Below are 18,263 nucleotides of genomic sequence, written 5' to 3' on the forward strand. Positions count from 1 at the left end.
AAGTCTTTGGTCATTCTTATCCATGTGTCTAGCATCTCCTCTTCTACCCCCTCACTCCCCACCACCATCACTACTCTCCATCTCCATAGCCAGACGACGAGCCACTGGGACCGCGTCCACTGTGGCCTTATTCAGATCAGTGAGAAACGGTGTGTGAAAAGCCTCGTCTCCCATCGTGCTCATTGAACAGCAGCTACGAGTGCGCTGAGACCCCTGGGTTTGAAGTCTGTAACATTTGATCCATGGGAAACCCTCGTGCACAATGATGCCGGCGAACAATGTGGCCCCAGTTCTGTGTGTCCCCAGAGGGCCACTGTAGACCACAGATCTTATAACCTGTCCTGGATACATCACTCCCCCGGGAGTGGACCACTCCCATCTGAAACGACTGGCCTGGTAGAGCAGCCTGGGCCAGTTAGAGTTACACACTCAGTGGTGCTGAGATTGAGGGTATGGCCTGTGTGTATTTGTGTATAAAATGTGTGTGTGTGTGTGTGTGTGTGTGTGTGTGTATGTGAGGGAGAGAAAGTTTGTGTGTTTGTGACCACCTGGTCTTTTACAGTAAGCCTATAGGTTACTGATGACATCAGATACTGTAGTTGATGAGGTGATGAAATTGCCAAACTTTCAGCCTCATTTTCTTCACTTTCTAGCCAAAGAAAACTGCCTAAACATCTCTCTCCAAATGTTTATGTGACGTGATGAGGGATGGTAACAACAGGCAATCACTATTTCCTCTTTTTAGGGAGGCTAAAACAAAACAAACAAAGCAAAAGCAGCCCATTTTTTTATATTTCATATTGCTAGCATGTCTGTCATGATCTGATTCTCCACTTTGATCCCTTTACAGTCAATCGCAGCAGAACATGTGATACCACTAAAGGCGCATGGCTCCTACGGTCAACAATGAATGAACAGATCATTCGCATCAGGATGTAAAAACAGAAACCCACTTTGTTCCACATTCCTCCGGTAATCTATTTAACAGAACTGAGAGCAGACCTCTAACTGAAGTATTCGAGGCGGTGCGGTATCCTAAACTCACAGATTGTTATGTAAGAGCGGAGACGTTGTTTGATCTGTGGTAGGATGGGTGAGAGAAAAAACATTATACGGTAAAAACTTAAAAAACTTGCTTTATTTCAAAGTCAAGTCAAATCAATTTCATTTCATTTATTCAGCCCAGTATCACAAATCACAATTTGCCTCAGTAGGCTTTAAATCTGTACAGCGTACAACACCCTCTGTCCTTAGACCCTCGATTCAAATGAGGAAAAACTCCCCCCCAAAAAATCCTTTTAACAGAAGAAGCCTCAGGAAGAGCAACAGAGGAGGGATCCCTCTCCCAAGATGGACAGACACACAATAGATCTCGTGTGCACAGAATAGATTCACAACCAAAAATCATTCAGTGTATGCAATTATGATGACAAACACAATGGATTAAAAAAATGTTTAGATGTGCTAGTAGACATATTTAGTTCCCTTTGGACAGAGCCAGGCTAGCTGTTTCTCACTGTTTCCAGTCTATATGCTAAACTAAGTTAGCCAGCTGCTGGCTGTAGCTTCATATTCACCGTACAGACACGAGAATGGTATCAATCGTCTGTCTCGGCAAGAAAGTTTATAAGCGTGTTCCAGTCAAACTATTAATTTAAGGTGAGCACAGAGAAACGCACCCTATGCAGATGAATTTGAAATGTGTTATAAGCAAAACACATTATTGAGTGCAGGGGGGACTTCTACCTTGTGGTGACTAGCAGCTTTTTGTCCACAAAGAGGAGGTGAGTCCCCATGATGAACAGGATTTTGTCCCCACAATGGGATTAACACAAGAATACACACAAACACAGTCCAAAGGTTGCACATTTTCTACCCAGCATCCATAGCAATGTGTCACATTCACCTGTTTCTCTGCGTGTTTTACAACAGGATCCCAGATTCTCTCTCTTTCTTTCTTCAATTTACAAGTTCGGCTCTTCAGCTGACCCCATCAGGCGATCCCTTTGCTTTGCTCGCTGAAGACAAAGGAGGCTGTTGTCTGTTGTTGCTTGTTGGGATAGCTGTGTAACGGGTGCCATGTGGGTCGCTGCGGTGAGGGTGAGGAATTGCGGGGTCCTGATTTAAAGCTTTCCAGATGAGCTGTGGTTTAATGATGGGAAAGGCAGCGATTTGGCTTGTCAGTCTTGGTGTCTCACACACACACACACACACACAAGGTTCAAGGATGATTTTGCAATACTTTTTGGAAATGATCTGGATACAGAACATTCTGTAAGACAGATCATTGGCCTGAAAGCTGAAGGTGAAGCATTAACATAAGTTAATGAACTACTTTCATGTGATTTTGTTTGGAAATGTCTCCTCACGGAACCTTACAAAGAGTTATAAGAAATAAACATCTTCCTTACTTATTTGCGAAAGAAATAATATCTGACACTGGTGCAGGAGGGAGCTGTGATATCAGTCACTACCTCCATCCTCAATGCTATTTGTTCAGTATTGTTTCTGTCCCTAGCCCCGCTTACATCAGCCAATGAGACGAGCCAGCGAGTGTTTCTACGTCTCAGTCTGTTCTGGGACAGACTGTTCCATTCAAACTTCTCTACACTACAAATGTAAAAGCATTTTTTTCCTTCTTTCATCTTTAACAAGATGGTAGTGGTGGTGTTGTACGTGACTGCATTATAATGTTCAGTTTTTGTTGACACTGTCAGAGATTAATTCAACTATATTATTATTATTATTGTTGAGGGCGTAGTTAGTGGTGGTGTTGTGCTGGTGTTGAAATGTATTGCATGTCATTACAGCGAACATCAGCAGAGGACATCAAGTTGTTCACTCAATTAGCTCTATCAGAATAAAAGAAGTGTAGAAAGTAAAAATGGATTCTTGTATATAGACTTTACTTTAAATAGCGCTTTTCAACCATTAGAGAATTTACCCACACGTACACACAAACATACACAAACTAATGGCGCCCGAGCTGCTGCCCATCAGGAACAATTTGGGTTATAGTGTCTCGCCTACTTAATGTGGCCTTCAGCAGGGGATTGAAACACCAACCCTGCAAGTAATGGATGACCTGACCTACAAGCTAGAAATGTTCACACTCCTTCCATGAAAATGTGATTCACATGCAGTCATATGAAGAGATGTATGTAAATGCTGCAGTTTATGTTTTGTGACACAGTAAGCAGTAACATTATTCTCTGTTGACGAGCGAATTACATTATTACATCTATTGTATTCTCTATGACAAGGACATCATCATAGATCAAATACACTAATGGTGATTTGCCAGACAGTCAAGTATAATATCAACATTCTCTTCATCAAAATAAAAGCCATAACAGCAGTCAGTGATGTAGCAGGGTTTACAGTCCTGACAGCCACTGACAATGACAGCCGGTCTGTGCACTAATAAGCCAGTGACTCAGTCTAAACTCAGGCTGAAGTGTTGACAGAAGCTGTTCAGTGTTTCTGAGGCCCAGGGGATGACGGAGGAAGATCGTAACTCAGTTCATATTCTCTCTCACTGCAGTTCATACAGTAATTGCCTGTTTGTTCAAAGCTAATGATGGTTATCTAAGCCTCTCAGAGGAACGATGATTTCACCAACAATTCTGTGCTTTTCTTTGTTGCTCCGTTTTGTTATGAATAATGATTGCAGTCTGACAGTAACAGCTCCAAGTATTTGCTCTCTGATCGCAAACATCTTAATCTGCTGTGTGTGCTCGTCTTCAGACTTAAAGTGCTTAAAATTTACGTTAATTATACACCACTACAACTGTTAACCCAAATACTACTTTTACATCAGACTTTTTTCTTTTATCTTTTCTTACTTTGGATATTTCTTTGTGGTTAGCTGTCTTTGCTTGCCAGCATTTTATAACTCTGTAAGGCAGCTAGAAAAGACAGCATTATTCATTTAGAAAACAGCTATGAGCTGTCAGGTTTTTTTTAATCGTTGAAGAGTACTCCAGCTGTTAAATCGACTTTTACAGGCACCTGTGTGAGAGACTGTAGACTGTCAATCAATTCTGTGATTTAAGGGAACAACCAGAGTCTTTGAGGCTATACTTTGGCACAGCGATGCTTTGAGCTAAATTCTAATGTCAGCGTACTAACATGCTGATGTTTACCATGGTCACCATCTTAGTTTAGTGTGTTAACATGTTAACTTTTGCTAATGACTTTGTCAACACAAAGTACAGCTGAGACTGATGGGAAAGGGAATTTATTAATTAACGGGTATTCTGCCATAAATCAAAGTGTTGGAGAAATTTAAATTTAGATGATGCCGCCTGATGAAAAGTTAAGGAATCACCAAAGTTTTTCAAATTTAACCTGTGGGAAACATGAAGGTCTGCACTGAATTTCATATCAAAGTATTGCTACCAACTGTTTATATCTGCACATTAGGAAGAAACAACAAGATCTGTGGATTATTGTGAGTAACTGTGTCGTTATATAAAACATATTATTGCTGACTTTAAATATTTGGTGCTTTGTATATTATTATACACATACACATGTGAACATTTACACATATTATTAATTATAAACCAAAGCACTTATCTCCACATGTTAGCAAATCCAAGCTATCTGGATGGATACTTTGAATTCTGGGGAGGAAGAGGAAAATTGTTTAATTGTCTTTTTGAGTGAACTCTCCTGTACACTGCTACTGTTTATGTATTTAAAACTCTTTCTAGAAATCTGTTGATGGTGTTAAAAATCTTATATCTAATCTAATAGTATACAAGAAACATGCCCGAGTCAGAGATTATATAATTTTACTGAGGTCATATGAAGCATAAGGTACAGTTTGAGTGTGTGTGTGTGTGTGTGTGTGTGTGTGTGTGTGTGTGGACTGACGGCTGAAACATTTCACAACATCTCTGCCAAACACGGATTCCCTTGGTATGAGTCAGAAAGGATGCCTTCAGCTCTGCCTCTCTCACTTACTCTCTCCCCCACAGATTCACCCACATTCACACACACATTTCCGTACGCACCCTCAGCGTTAAACACACTGCACATGCCGAACTGTGAATTCCTGAATTTTTGGCTGCCAAACTAAACTCCCGGTCATCAGCCTGTTGAGTTTGGAATCATCCTCCATTGAACTGTTTCACTCTCTAACCACTTGTGTCTCTCGTGCCAAAGCTTAAGTAGTCGTTAAGTTTTTTTTTATGGCAAATGTGTTGCTAACTGTCCCAGTAGCACAGTCTCACTCAGCTTCTTTGCCAAAAGCCTCCTGACTGTTTGCATTGATTGTTTTGTAGCCAAAAGTTGCAGAGAACCAGTTGCACCACTGGCACTTTGTAAATATTTAGCCGCTCTGTTTAGCTTGACAAACTAAAGACTGCACAGTTTTTCATGAAAAAAAAGATGCCCAAGTGGACTCTGTATGGTGTAAATGTGTAATGTCCTAAAAAGCAGCAAAAGAGGACAAAGTGAGATTGATTGATGAGTGTGTCTGTTGGAGATGTGCCAAAATAAATGTATGAATGGCTAATCTACTTCCATATTGTTTTGATGGATGGAGCGCTTTTATTTCTCTGTTGACTCACTCTCTGCAGGAATCTCCAATCAGGCTGAACTTTTCAAGCGTGAAAAACCATTTGAAAGGAAGGCTGAGAGGGACAGAAGAAAACAAGAAGGTCCTTTCTCTTTTTCCTGCTTGGAAAGCTCATTATTCCTCAAGCTCCCTTCTGTCTAAAAAGCCCCCCCCCCCAAAATTACTTCACTTTTTTAGATCCCGCCTCACCTCCCCACAAGCCCACACTGTGTGAGTGTCTAACGCAAGTTTTTCTTCTACTATAGCGCCGCCTCCATTCTCTCACTGGCTCTTTTATTCCCTCATCCCCACCGCTGCTCCCTCCTTTCCTTTTCTCCTCCCCTCTCGTCTTTCTCCCCTCTTTTCTATTCATTGCTGGTTGCTCACACCAACCAGCTCACAGCCAAAGAGCTCCTCTGTCCCTCTCACACTGATCGGCTTTAAACCAGAACGTTCCCCTGAAAAAACTCCATCAGACATCACTCCAAAGGAAGTTATTGCTCAAATCTAAAGGTACAGAAACAACTTCTCTCTTAGTATTTTACCATTTAATGTGTATTTTGACCAGTAACCTGCATCTGTGTGTGTCTGCGTGTGTGTGAGATCTATGAATCAATATCAGTAAAACCATCAGACACAAACTGTACACGTGTGCTGTAGCTACTCGAGTGTATGTAGGAGGAAGTCTGCATGCCTTCACAGTTGTGGGAGCAACACATGTGTTCTTCTCTAATGGAATACAGCAGTTCATTGACAGAAGAGCTCAAGCATTTAAGTTTCTTATAATGCATTTTTTGACAGGTTGCATGATTATTATCATGATCATTATGATACATGTTGATTTGGCTTTTGGTTTGTTTGTTTCACTTTTATTACCAGAATAGTTTCCTGACGTTTGTCCACTTTGTATGTGCTGTATATTGTATGTAGAGGTTTTAAGTGACAGTTCATATAGAGTGCAGCAGAGCAATGATCCACAGCACAACTCAAAAGGTGCTAAAATTACAAACCTTCATTATCTGACTGAACTTAGACTACTTTTTTATAATGTTTTGTGCTCACGTAACTAATGCTAACTCACATAATATTTCCTTCTTTCTCAATCAGGACACTTGTAACCAAAGGAGAGGTGGGACAGAGAGGAAGAAGAGCAACAGGGAACAAGTGGATCAGCAGGTGTTGCCGTCACAGTTGAGAGGAGTTCAAACTCGGCAGCTATGACTCAGAGCAATGGGGAGAACCCACAGAGGACCCGAAGAGGTCTCCACCAGATCCGAGCCGGGATCCAGTCCCGATCACTGCTGGCCAAGAAAAGAGTGGAGAACATCTCGAAGGATGATGTGAAAGGATTCTTCATAAGAAATGCCTTTGTGATCTTTACCATCGCTGCTGTCATTATTGGTAAGTGGGAAACATTTTTTTCACTTAAGACTCACTGTTCACTGTTCAAACACTGAACTCTATTGGTAATTTAGTTGATTTAAAACTGGAGATTTTTGGAGGAGACTTTGTTCCTCTCCTCTCCATCTATCACCACGTCACCCCTCCTCTATTCAAACTAGTAAAGAAGAAGGCAGCAGAGTTTCTGCGTCACCCCAACAATCCATCAATCTTGTGTGACAAACACCTCTGGAGCAGGACGGAAGAAGGAAAAGAATTGAAACAAACTCACCGGATGAGTGAAAAGAGGGAACTCAGATGAACTTAGCAGACTGGCCTTTATCTGACCCTGTAACTGACCCTTGACCTGTTGCCATTAACCTTTGAATCTCACTCAGTGGGAAGTGAGTCAGGCCCACCCACCCCCTGCACATCTGCAGCCCTGCTAGAATTACACCATGCCAGGACAAACACATTTGACTGATTGTTAAATTCTGGGTATTTTTCACTTCAGGCCGCTGGGTCAGCCACCTGGGCCTGTTGTTGGATTAGTGCTGCACTGGACAAACAGCTTTTTAAGAGAATAGACTTCACTGACTGAAGAAAAGAACTTCTGCATCAGAAAATCAAGTTTAAAAAATGACCACAGCAGAAGGGACAGTCACTGCACATCTTTGGTATTTTGAAGAATTCTTCACCTTTTAACAGTGAAGCCCCACCTCCCCTACATCACTCCTACAGGTCCACTGTATTTTATTTGTGAGAATGTGAGTAGACACAACTCATTTTCTTACAAGGCAGTCATGTGAGTCAGGTGTTATTTTTAATATTGTTATGGTATTGATATCCATTCATACATTTGCCACATTCTGCAGAAATGTGATTATATTCTGCTACAGGGATCTTAAGGTCCAGTCATGTTAACACAAAAGACGAGGAAAAGGAAACTTTCAAATAAAGTTTTGACTTTTCTTCCTCATCTGATCCTCTCTGCAGGCATAATCCTGGGATTTGCCCTGCGACCTTATAACATGTCCTACCGTGAAGTCAAGTTCTTCTCTTTTCCTGGAGAACTGCTGATGAGGATGCTTCAGATGCTCGTGTTGCCCCTGCTGGTTTCCAGTCTCATCACAGGTATGAACATCAGGTCATTTATACACCATCAGGACTCTGAAGGCTGCAGATGCATCTCCTATCAAAATGAACAGTTTCATTTCATTAGTTTATTCAGCTCTCACTCTTATATTCTTTTCACACAGCAGTCACACAGCAAGATTTTCACATAATGGTGTTTTTTTGCTAACCCTTTTCTTTTCAGTCACTGATATATACTGTATTTCTCATACATATGACTCTAATAGAAATGATTTACTAATTGCATCAATAATGCTAACTTCTCCAAATAAATGTGACAATGTTGCACACACCCAAGGCTTACACACAGCACTCCCACATGGTTGTAACATAATTACAATAAATCAAGTGTTCAGTTGTCATTGGCTATTTTTACTTCAAATGTACCTCGGATATCTAAAATAAGCACACTTAGCGTTAACACGTACAGTTAACAGCTGTGACACTGTTTTGTTCTAAATTTATATCAATATTTATATCACACTTCACATTTAGTAAAATTGTAGAAATACCCCCCACCAGACACAACCCATCCACCTTCTACTACTGTGTCCCCTGATACTGCATCTCTATCAGCCTGAAGTGGAGCTACAGCACAGCATCAGTTTGCATGTGGAAAAAGCAGGATCACTCTCTGACTCCGTTTATGTACATGTTTTGCAGGTAGCATGTGTTTTCTGTGTATAAGGTTCATATCAGTGACGGTGCTGTTTGTTGTTTTGTGGCTCCACTGACTTGTACCTCATGAGTGGCAGAGGGAGCCAGCTGTTTGTTCAGCCGACGCTGTTTGTTGGTTTTGGGCCCAGTGGTGGACGGAGTTAGGATGACCTCATGAGAGACACAGAGAGAGACTGAGATATGTTTCCAACTTACAGAACTGGTCTCAATCACATGCTTGACCTAGGTTGTAATGCTCTTGAGCTTGATACAACATGACCAAAGCAGTCCCAACTTTATTGTGTTTTAATTGAATAAGCAATTCAGAATTTGTGGACTGGATTGCTTTGTGGTTTCAGTACATCTTGTACCTCCAGCAGCTCACGTGTATTTGGGAATGTATTTCAGAAAAACACAAACATATGAGGCTGAGGTTTTCACCTCTAATCCAGTGAGTTAATTCTTCACTGTTGATATGGTTCATAAACCCAGGCAGACACGCATGGAGGTTTTCTTCCAGAGCCAAAGGCCTGAGGGTTGTTACTGAGCAGAGCCTCTACTTGTTATGGAAGTTTAAGTACAGATAACGTTATGGAACCTGTGAGCTTTCCAAAAACACAGGTCAGCAGCACTGACTGACAAATGTAGGTGGGACATACTGAGACCAAATGTCCAGTCTCTGAGCAGTGATTGACAGGGCAAGAGGCCAGTCTCCTGAAGGGATGACAGAGACACGTTGTTCGATAATAACCTGCTTTGTGCTGCAGCCAGGCGTAACATCAGCATCCTCTGACATCATGTCACATGGCCGCAGATACAACATGTGGAAACCAACAAAGAGGGCTGTTCTGTAGCCAAGTCATCTGTCACACGGCTCCTCTCTCATGTGTGTGTACAAGTGCCCTTATCCATGTCCTCTGATGCAGTGTTATCTGCTATAAAGTTGTCATTACACTAGAAAAAGTCAACCACTATATTACTACAAATAATACATTATTGCTGCCATTTTTGAATGTTCTTCTTCCCATCTCCCAGAAAGAGACTTATCAGAGAATATCATGTTTTTATTTGGTTATTTTATATTTGAGTAACAATTTGCTTATGCCGCTTGATTTGGAAAGTCTACAGTGCAAACAATAATATACCTTATATTTATGTCATTTGTTAGTGCAACAGCACCGGTTTGAACTGGCTTTATCTGCATCAGCCAGAAGGGTAGCATGCCAACAATTAACTAGCAGCAAATACTTTGACCTGGCTCAATAGTAGATTCCAGACCCCTAGAATTTAAAATGAAATCAGGTTTTCTGTATAGTATTGAAACATATTTGTACTTTGAAAGATTTCTCATCCACTGCTGCCTCCTCTTTACTCTTAAACCTGCTCTTAAACCCACTCTATCACAGTGTGTCAGTAATGACAAATGTTGAGTGGACTTTATTTACTTTATTGACAAGAAAGGATATACATCTGTACATCTCTAAAGCTGAGAGCTGTCATCAGCAGTCAGTCGGGAATTTAGAGTAGATCGAGGTCAGAGGTCACACAGACATACACACATGTGCACATTTAGTGGATACACACACTAACCCACATGCACATGCTGACACGCTGCAACTCACTGTCTCAAAGGAATATTGACTTTCAAAACAATAAGAGAGAATCCCTAGATTATTAGCTTTACTCACATTGGGAAAAAGTTATTACATTGTTTTTTTTGGCCAATATGTTAAATGAACACCTGCAAAACAGCTGTGCAGACCTCAGGTTTATGAAATGCTTGCATACTCACCGTATGTTATTGAAAGTCACTTTTTTCTCCCACAGTTTTTTCAGATTTCTGCTGAAACTATGACCTCAGTTAAGAAGTAACTCAAGTGGCATTAGGTTACTTTAGAGGACAACACCTTCTCTGGATCTTGAAGAGCGTTTTGACATACTTATGTTGTAGGTTTATCTGTGTTTCTATCCCCACAGCATGTCCTACAGCCTAAATATAACTGCAGTAAGCTCTATTTATAGAGCAGTGATTGCTGTACATACATGACTTGGAGCCCGACTTTGAGAATAACACATTTTAGAGTATAAGAGTGTCAGAGCTCCTATGACTTATTTTCTGCAAACGCCTCTATGTGAAATGTGTTGTCCCTGTTGAAAGGCCTCTGCATTTTGATCCTGTCTAAAAGTGAGGTTGAGTTGAGAATCAGAAAGTTTGAGCCCAGTGGGGCCCTGGAAGGTAGGAAATGAAGGAAAGCGAGATTAGTGGACAGACAAGCAGGAGAACCAAAGATCATATTATGAGAAGTTGGCTTGTGTGTTTCAGTGAGAGAGTGAGAAAGAGCAGACAAGTGAACACCCCTCATTGATCTTCTTCATCCATAACCACATTTCTTTCAATATCTCACATGTTCCCATCCTCTCACACAAATCAGTTTGTTAAATAAAGGTAGCAACATAAAGGTAGAAATAATGACACAGTAACTATCCAATAACTGTCAGCTCATGATTCAAAATTTTACTGACAATTTGTAAAAGTATGTAAGTATCTTGTAGTAAAATGTAAAGATCTTCCTAAAATGGTCCCTTGCAGTGTTGAATTACTATGTAGTCGCATCGTATAGAACTAGTTCTATGCTTTGGTTGAAATCAAAAATGCATCATCTATGCATTTGTATGTATGTATGTATGATTTTACTATCAGTATTGCATGTAAAGGCTTACCTAAATGTGTCAGTATCTAAAATTAAGCATAGCCTTTAGAGAAATCATTATCATCATACCTTTTCTATCAAATCTATTCATCTCTAAACCTTTAAACTCTGCAGACTGATAGATATTTTCTAAATGCAGGCCTTCAGGTAAAGTCCTGCTAGAACTGCGGAGTCAATCTCTGCCCAGTGTCAGAGGATGTTAATTGCCCTGGACAGACCTCTTGCAGTTGCTATGCCCCCCCCTAAAGTAGGCTTACTTTTGTGTTTGATGAACATTCCCCATATGAGAAAGAAAGTCATTCTCCCTGCTCTCCTTCAACCTTGGTGCTTTTCGTTCTTTTGAAAGGATGGAATTGGTGAGGCTGTGTCCGTTGTTGCCTGGACAACAGGCTGGGGATCATTGTGTGCGTGGGGGGCCGCCTAAGTCAACAAGTTTTCCCAGGGCTGTCAGAAAAGGGAAGGGGTGGCAATGAAAGAGGATTGCAGCAATAAGATCAGTGTGCAAGAAAAAGAGAGGAAGGAGGCAAGATGTGGGGGTGGGAAAGGGGGAGGAAGGGCAGGGGAAGGGTACAAGGGGACACCCTGAAACAAGAGGTGGGGATGGAGGGGTGGGAGGGAGAGGAGATGAAGAATCTGGGAGAAATGAATGAGGGAGGGGAGGAAGAGGATCAAAAAGAATTGGATAAAAGCTTAAGTCTTGGGCATGTTGAGACAAGAGGAACAGAGAGGGCCAAAGCAGGGGCAGTAGGTACACCCATGCACACACACACACACACACACACACACACACACACTTTGGTAAAGACGGTGTCAAAGTGCCACATATGAAAGGAACACATACATCTCCCGTCACACAAAGCCTGCTTCGTCTTGTACAGCTCTGAATGAAGATAATGGCCAGAATAGGACCTGACACTTTGATAATACAACGCCACCGTCGTGCCTATTGTGGCTGAGTGTCTGTTTCCAGCTTGTCTGTTTCCAGAATGGCTTTATTTCTTTTTTTACCAGCAGTATCCCTGCAAAGTATGTTTAATGCTATTAGAACTGTGAAGGATGGTTTAGCCTCCATGCTACAGACTTTTTTTTCTCCAGCAGTGGTTTATCAATTCTTACCGCTACGTCTAGCAAAACCTGAAATTCATTTGTGGCTTTTCAGCAGGCCTGTAAAATAAAACTCACCACATATTTTAGGCATGCATAATTATACAGTATCAAGCAGTCTTTCCTGGAATACAAAGATTACCAGACGTAGCAGGGAACATGTCTTTGTAACTTCATCATCAGCTGTTTCTTCTGAATCATGCTGCAACACATTTTTTTCTGTGTAAAATGTCTCTCTGTATTTTATCAGCTACTTTCTGTGCTTTGGCCACAGCTCGATATGCCCTCCAGCATATGTAGTTTTCATCTCAAAATACAGATACATCTTTGTTTTGTCTTTATCTCCATGACACAAATATTCAGGTGAGGTCAGGCTGTTAATCTGTAACTGACATGTCTCTCTGCTCTTTGTGTTCACAACAAACGAATGCTGCACTGTTGTATGATCAAATAAAAGACAGTTATTTGAATGATGCCAACACTTTTTGCCCCTGCAGCTATACTTTAGATTATATGATCTGTATATGAATATACAGTATGTAAACACATTTTGTATGGTAGATCTGCCCCGCTGGGTGCTGTACAGTAGGTGCTGTTTTTCCACCAGCAAAGGTCAGAGCCAGATCGTGTTTCTTGCCGTTCTTTGTGGTCACAGATAGTTAGGCAGATAATCCAGATGGGTGTATTCCACCTATAATTACAGCAGCTTTTCCCAGGCTAACCGTAAATGCTCATAGGGACGGGAGCTAGTGACACATCTATGCAAACCCTATGGTCATGAAGCAGCATGACTAAAGACGATGAGGATGCTTTTTCCATAGAAACATCAACAAAGACAGGAACACACATATTTTTGTGTACTTAATTCTGAGATTATTGCACTATTTGAAAATATGCCCTCACTCTCTTGATGCTACTTTGTTGAGCAACATTTTCTAGTGCATGTCAGAGAAGGCCAATTGTGTGTAATTGTAAAGCAAACGAATGACTGAAACTAGACAAATGGTGAAATAATGAATGAATGAATATATCCATACACTGCTCAGTGACTGGTAATGTGGCTAATTTACGTGATGCCACATGAAGCTGCTTATAGCACTACATGCTTATGGCACTGCTGCTCCCTCTGCAGGAACTGTTTGTAATTCCTACAGCATGAAAGTCTCTCCATGCTTCTGATAATATGAGTGCAGATACCAGTGGATAAACCCTGCAGTACTGATATCATTTACATGATATGTCCTTTTCAGGTATGGCCGCTCTGGACAGCCGTGCTTCTGGTAAAATGGGTATGAGGGCAGTGGTCTACTACACCACCACTACCGTCATCGCTGTGTTCATTGGTATCGTCATGGTGCTCATTATTCACCCTGGAAAAGGATCAAAGGATGAGTTCACCAAGCAGCCGCAGATAGAGCAGGTCAGCCCAGCTGATGCCTTCCTGGACCTTATCAGGTACCAACATTTATGCACCTTGAACAACCAAACACAGCCACACGAGCTCTCCAGTACACTGATCCTGTCCACAAAAATTAAAAGTCATGATCTCTTATTTGTTGATACTTTTGATACTGACTGTCTGTTTTTTGTGCATTTCTAATATATAAGTAAATTATTAATCCTAACAGAAATGTACCTCTTTTGTTGTGTTTTCTAGAAACATGTTTCCTCCTAACCTTGTGGAGGCTTGCACCAAACAGGTAACTCTCCCACCACATCTTCCCTCATTCCTTGACATCATCATCAGTACCTGAGTGCACATTTATTTACCATACCATACATATTACCATTGTCATTCCTGTGGACTTTCAGCTACCTTTGTAGAGATCTCTGTTACACTGGAATTGAACTTCATACTATCAGCAATTAAATCTAAATTTGCCATCTATATAAAAAAAACACATCAGATGAAATTTCTCCTGGTGGTTATCTCGATCTCTGCTCATAGTTCCAACATAAAGAGTGCAAAAATGGGTTTTACAGTTAATAATTTCAGACAGGGGTGGGTCTTTTCTCATGGGCACCTAATGATCCAATCATTTTTACACCTGACACTGCCGAGTTGTTAACCTTGTCTCAGTGCCACTTTCACTTCCTCATTCCAACACATTTTAAGCAGATGGATGGTACTCTGGTGGGATTGTGAAATTTGGTGTAGCAGATGGTAATACAGGAACTTGAAAGCACAAATAAATAACTACCTTCTGAAATGCTAAGTGATTGTCAAACATCTATCCCTATCACAATAATCTCCATTTGTACATTTTATTGTAAAGAATTTAACATATTATGTTGGAAATGTTTTAGTTTGGAGACACATTTTCTTTATATTCAACAAGCTATTTGCCAGAATCTTGACCCTGATTTTGAAATGTTATTCTAAATATAAGATGTTATTGCTCCAGGGATTAATCACTATCTAAACTCTTTTTTAAAACAAAGTTCAAGACGCAGTATGCCAAGAGAGTTGTCCATGTGAAGATGACAGTGAATGACACGATATTCACACTCAATGGTAGCCAGGAGATAACCCGGGAGGAGATGATCCCAGTGCCAGGGACTGTTAATGGAGTCAACGCTCTCGGCCTGGTGGTGTTCTCCATATGCTTCGGTCTGATCATTGGGAGCATGAGGGAACAGGGACTGCCCCTCAAGGACTTCTTCGACTGTCTCAATGAAGCCATCATGAGGCTGGTCGCCATAATCATGTGGTAAGTACCAGGAGGGTTGGATTGGTGGATGGTTGGATGGAGTTAATGTAGAATGAAGTGCTGAATCTTTCATTTACAAATTCACAATAACACTCATCGATCCTCAGGTATGCCCCTGTTGGTATCCTGTTCTTGATTGCTGGTAAGATCGTGGAGATGGATGACATTACAACCATGGGTGGCCAGCTGGGAATGTACACAATTACAGTCATTTGTGGTCTGCTCATCCACGCCATCGTTGTCCTGCCAACACTCTACTTCGTCGTCACCAGGAAGAACCCCTTCGTGTTCATTGCTGGGCTGTTGCAGGCACTCATCACTGCCCTGGGAACATCCTCTAGGTATGCAAAGTGTTACAAAATTGAAGTCCAACTCAAAAGGTCAAGGTAGAATTTATTGTCATTCTCTCATATCCAGTACTCTGAAATTGTGTTGCTTCAACAAACATCATGAACATACATACATACATAGGAGTAAATAAACTCACTTGTTAAATTAAAGTGTAGTTTCACATATAAGGAATTGTTTCGTTTTAAGTATATATAATTAAAACTGACTAAATAGATAAATACTAAAGCAAAAGGATAAAAGTAATAATTATTGCAACCAGCAAACCAACAAACTGCAGGAACAATGTCCCCAAATTGCCCCCCAAATGCTGTAATTATGTCTCAACAATGTTTGGGGTTTTTTCAGATGAAACTTGGGATTTTTTACATTTTTCATGTAAATCATCTGGATAGTGTGCATTTCAAAAATGCTGGCTTGCAGTGAATGGTTTTAGACTTTAGTATGCAGACTTCCTGAATGCTGCAGATGATGAGCGTTGATAAGCACAATTTATTGACCGATGAGTGTTAAAGCAGTCACAGTAATTCAGCAACTTATTGTAATTTCTAGGAGAGTGTGTTGGTTTTTCCTGTGTTTCTGTTTTGCTGTTTTTTTTCATTCTCTCTCTTCCCGTCACCCTCCCTCTCCCTCTATCCTCTCTCAGTTCCGCCACATTGCCCATCACTTTTAAATGCCTGGAGGAAAACAACAAGGTGGACAAGCGCGTGACCCGTTTCGTGCTCCCTGTCGGTGCCACCATAAACATGGATGGCACAGCTCTGTATGAAGCCCTGGCAGCCATCTTTATTGCTCAGGTCAACGATTATGACCTTAACTTCGGACAGATTCTCACCATCAGGTACGTGATATGCTGTACGCTTGCATTTTAACTTTTGCTCTTTAAACATAGATGAATACTGTCATTCATTCAACAGTTTAAAAGGACATAAAATGGTTTGATTCAGTAAACCTCGTCTGCTCCGTACAAGAGAATATTTCTTTTACATTTGTCTTTCATTATGGCAAGAAATACGACTTAACCCAAGTGAAGAATGTCCAAGCCTCAAAACCACAGCTTTAATGTCTTTTCTAACCACCAGTCTCGGTATTTGGCTTATAGATGGGGGGATAGTTTTTCAGCCAAGGGAATGAATCTAAGTGACCCAGTTCAATGCTATCACCAAGGAATCACAGAGGTCAATACTGGGACATGTCTGTCACAGTTGCGCTGCAATGAAGGATTTTTAGACAATTCCAATCTCTCTCCATCTGCCTTTTTTGCACTTTTTTCCATCAGTATCACAGCCACAGCGGCCAGTATCGGAGCAGCTGGAATCCCTCAGGCAGGACTGGTCACCATGGTGATAGTGCTAACATCTGTCGGCCTGCCCACTGATGACATCACACTCATCATTGCCGTTGATTGGTTCCTGTAAGTATTGGCCATATATGACATCTAAGAAAACGATTCACTTAGAATGTGAAAGTCAATAAAAAACATGATCCAGTCAAGGTTTTTCCTCTAGTAGCTCCAGCACTCTGTTCAAACTGGTAAATGCTGATTTTAGAGAGAAATGAAGAGGGTTCAATTGTGAGATAATAAAGTACAGTGTGGAATGAATTCAATCAAGTTCCACCCGGGTGGATTTTTAGAGGTTAAAAGGGATCAAAAGTGTTGTGCCGTACACACTTGAGTGGATTACAGAACAGCCTCCAGAGACACTCCCTTCACATTCCATCTGGTTCCCTCAATCCATCTGGTTTTTATTCAGTCTGCAGCCAATCCCAGAGCAAAGCCCCACTTCCTCCTGTCTACTGGCTGTGTTTCATGTGGTTTGAAGGTTGAAGGTTGGAGCGATTAAAACTATGCCTGCAATGTCTTCAATGGCATTGTTGAATATTTCATACTCTTGTCCACTTTACTCTTTTTTTCTTGTCTGGTCTTGTCTTGTCCTCTTGTGTCTTCTCTTATCCTTTCTTGTCTCATCTTGTCTTCTCTTTCTACTCCCTGTCTCCTGTCCTCACCTGTTCTCTGTCTTTCCTCAGGGACCGATTGCGCACCACCACCAATGTCCTTGGAGACTCCATTGGTGCAGGTATAGTGGAACACCTCTCTCGCCACGAGTTGCAGAAAAAGGACCCAGAGGTGGGCAACTCAGTAGTAGAGGAGGCGGACAAGAAGCCGTACCAGCTCATCTGCCAGGAGAATGAGTATGAGAACGAGAGGCCTCCTGACAGCGAGACCAAGATGTAGGGGCCAGATTTTTGTTGTCGCATACATTCTTAGGAAAACCATTGCACTGCATTGAACCACGTTCTAAACTAAGCTCTTCTTAATTTGAAAACCTTCCTCCCACAAGGTTGAAGGGTTCAAATTAAACTGATCTACAGCTAGAGTATATTTCAGCCAAGATGAGTTCCCCTAATGTGTGAAGTCTGGTGTGGGCTTTCCTGACACACTGCAGACACGAAATGGTTCACTGTTGCATTGTTTTTCTAAGGGTTTGTGCTCTGATGCTTCCTAAGAGTACTATATGTGCCTGCCATAGGATGGCAGCTGTTTACTATTAAGAATGAACTGCTCTAGAGCCTGGTGGTCCGTGGCCTGCATGCCATATCCAACTCCTCTCAGAACTGTGATGACTAATCTCGCCCACTAGAGGTCAGTAT

At 41.3% G+C, this 18,263-nt stretch overlaps 1 protein-coding gene across 4 annotated transcripts; it reads left to right on the plus strand.

Annotated features, from left to right (window-relative positions):
- Positions 1-6,783: 6,783 nt before the first annotated feature.
- Positions 6,784-17,847, plus strand: slc1a3a (solute carrier family 1 member 3a). Of its 4 annotated transcripts, XM_070905056.1 has the most exons (9): positions 6,784-6,967; positions 7,943-8,080; positions 13,803-14,007; positions 14,210-14,252; positions 14,995-15,263; positions 15,371-15,604; positions 16,258-16,452; positions 16,891-17,025; positions 17,640-17,847. In XM_070905056.1, exons 1-9 carry the CDS (start codon positions 6,784-6,786, stop codon positions 17,845-17,847), a joined length of 1,611 nt encoding a protein of 536 aa, XP_070761157.1. The 4 variants fall into 4 exon arrangements, with proteins under 4 accessions (XP_070761157.1, XP_070761158.1, XP_070761159.1 ...); XM_070905057.1 differs by lacking the exon at positions 16,891-17,025; XM_070905058.1 differs by lacking the exon at positions 7,943-8,080.
- Positions 17,848-18,263: the final 416 nt, after the last annotated feature.

Source organism: Enoplosus armatus, chromosome 4 (assembly GCF_043641665.1).
Source record: "Enoplosus armatus isolate fEnoArm2 chromosome 4, fEnoArm2.hap1, whole genome shotgun sequence".
Taxonomy (NCBI): Eukaryota; Metazoa; Chordata; class Actinopteri; order Centrarchiformes; family Enoplosidae; genus Enoplosus; species Enoplosus armatus.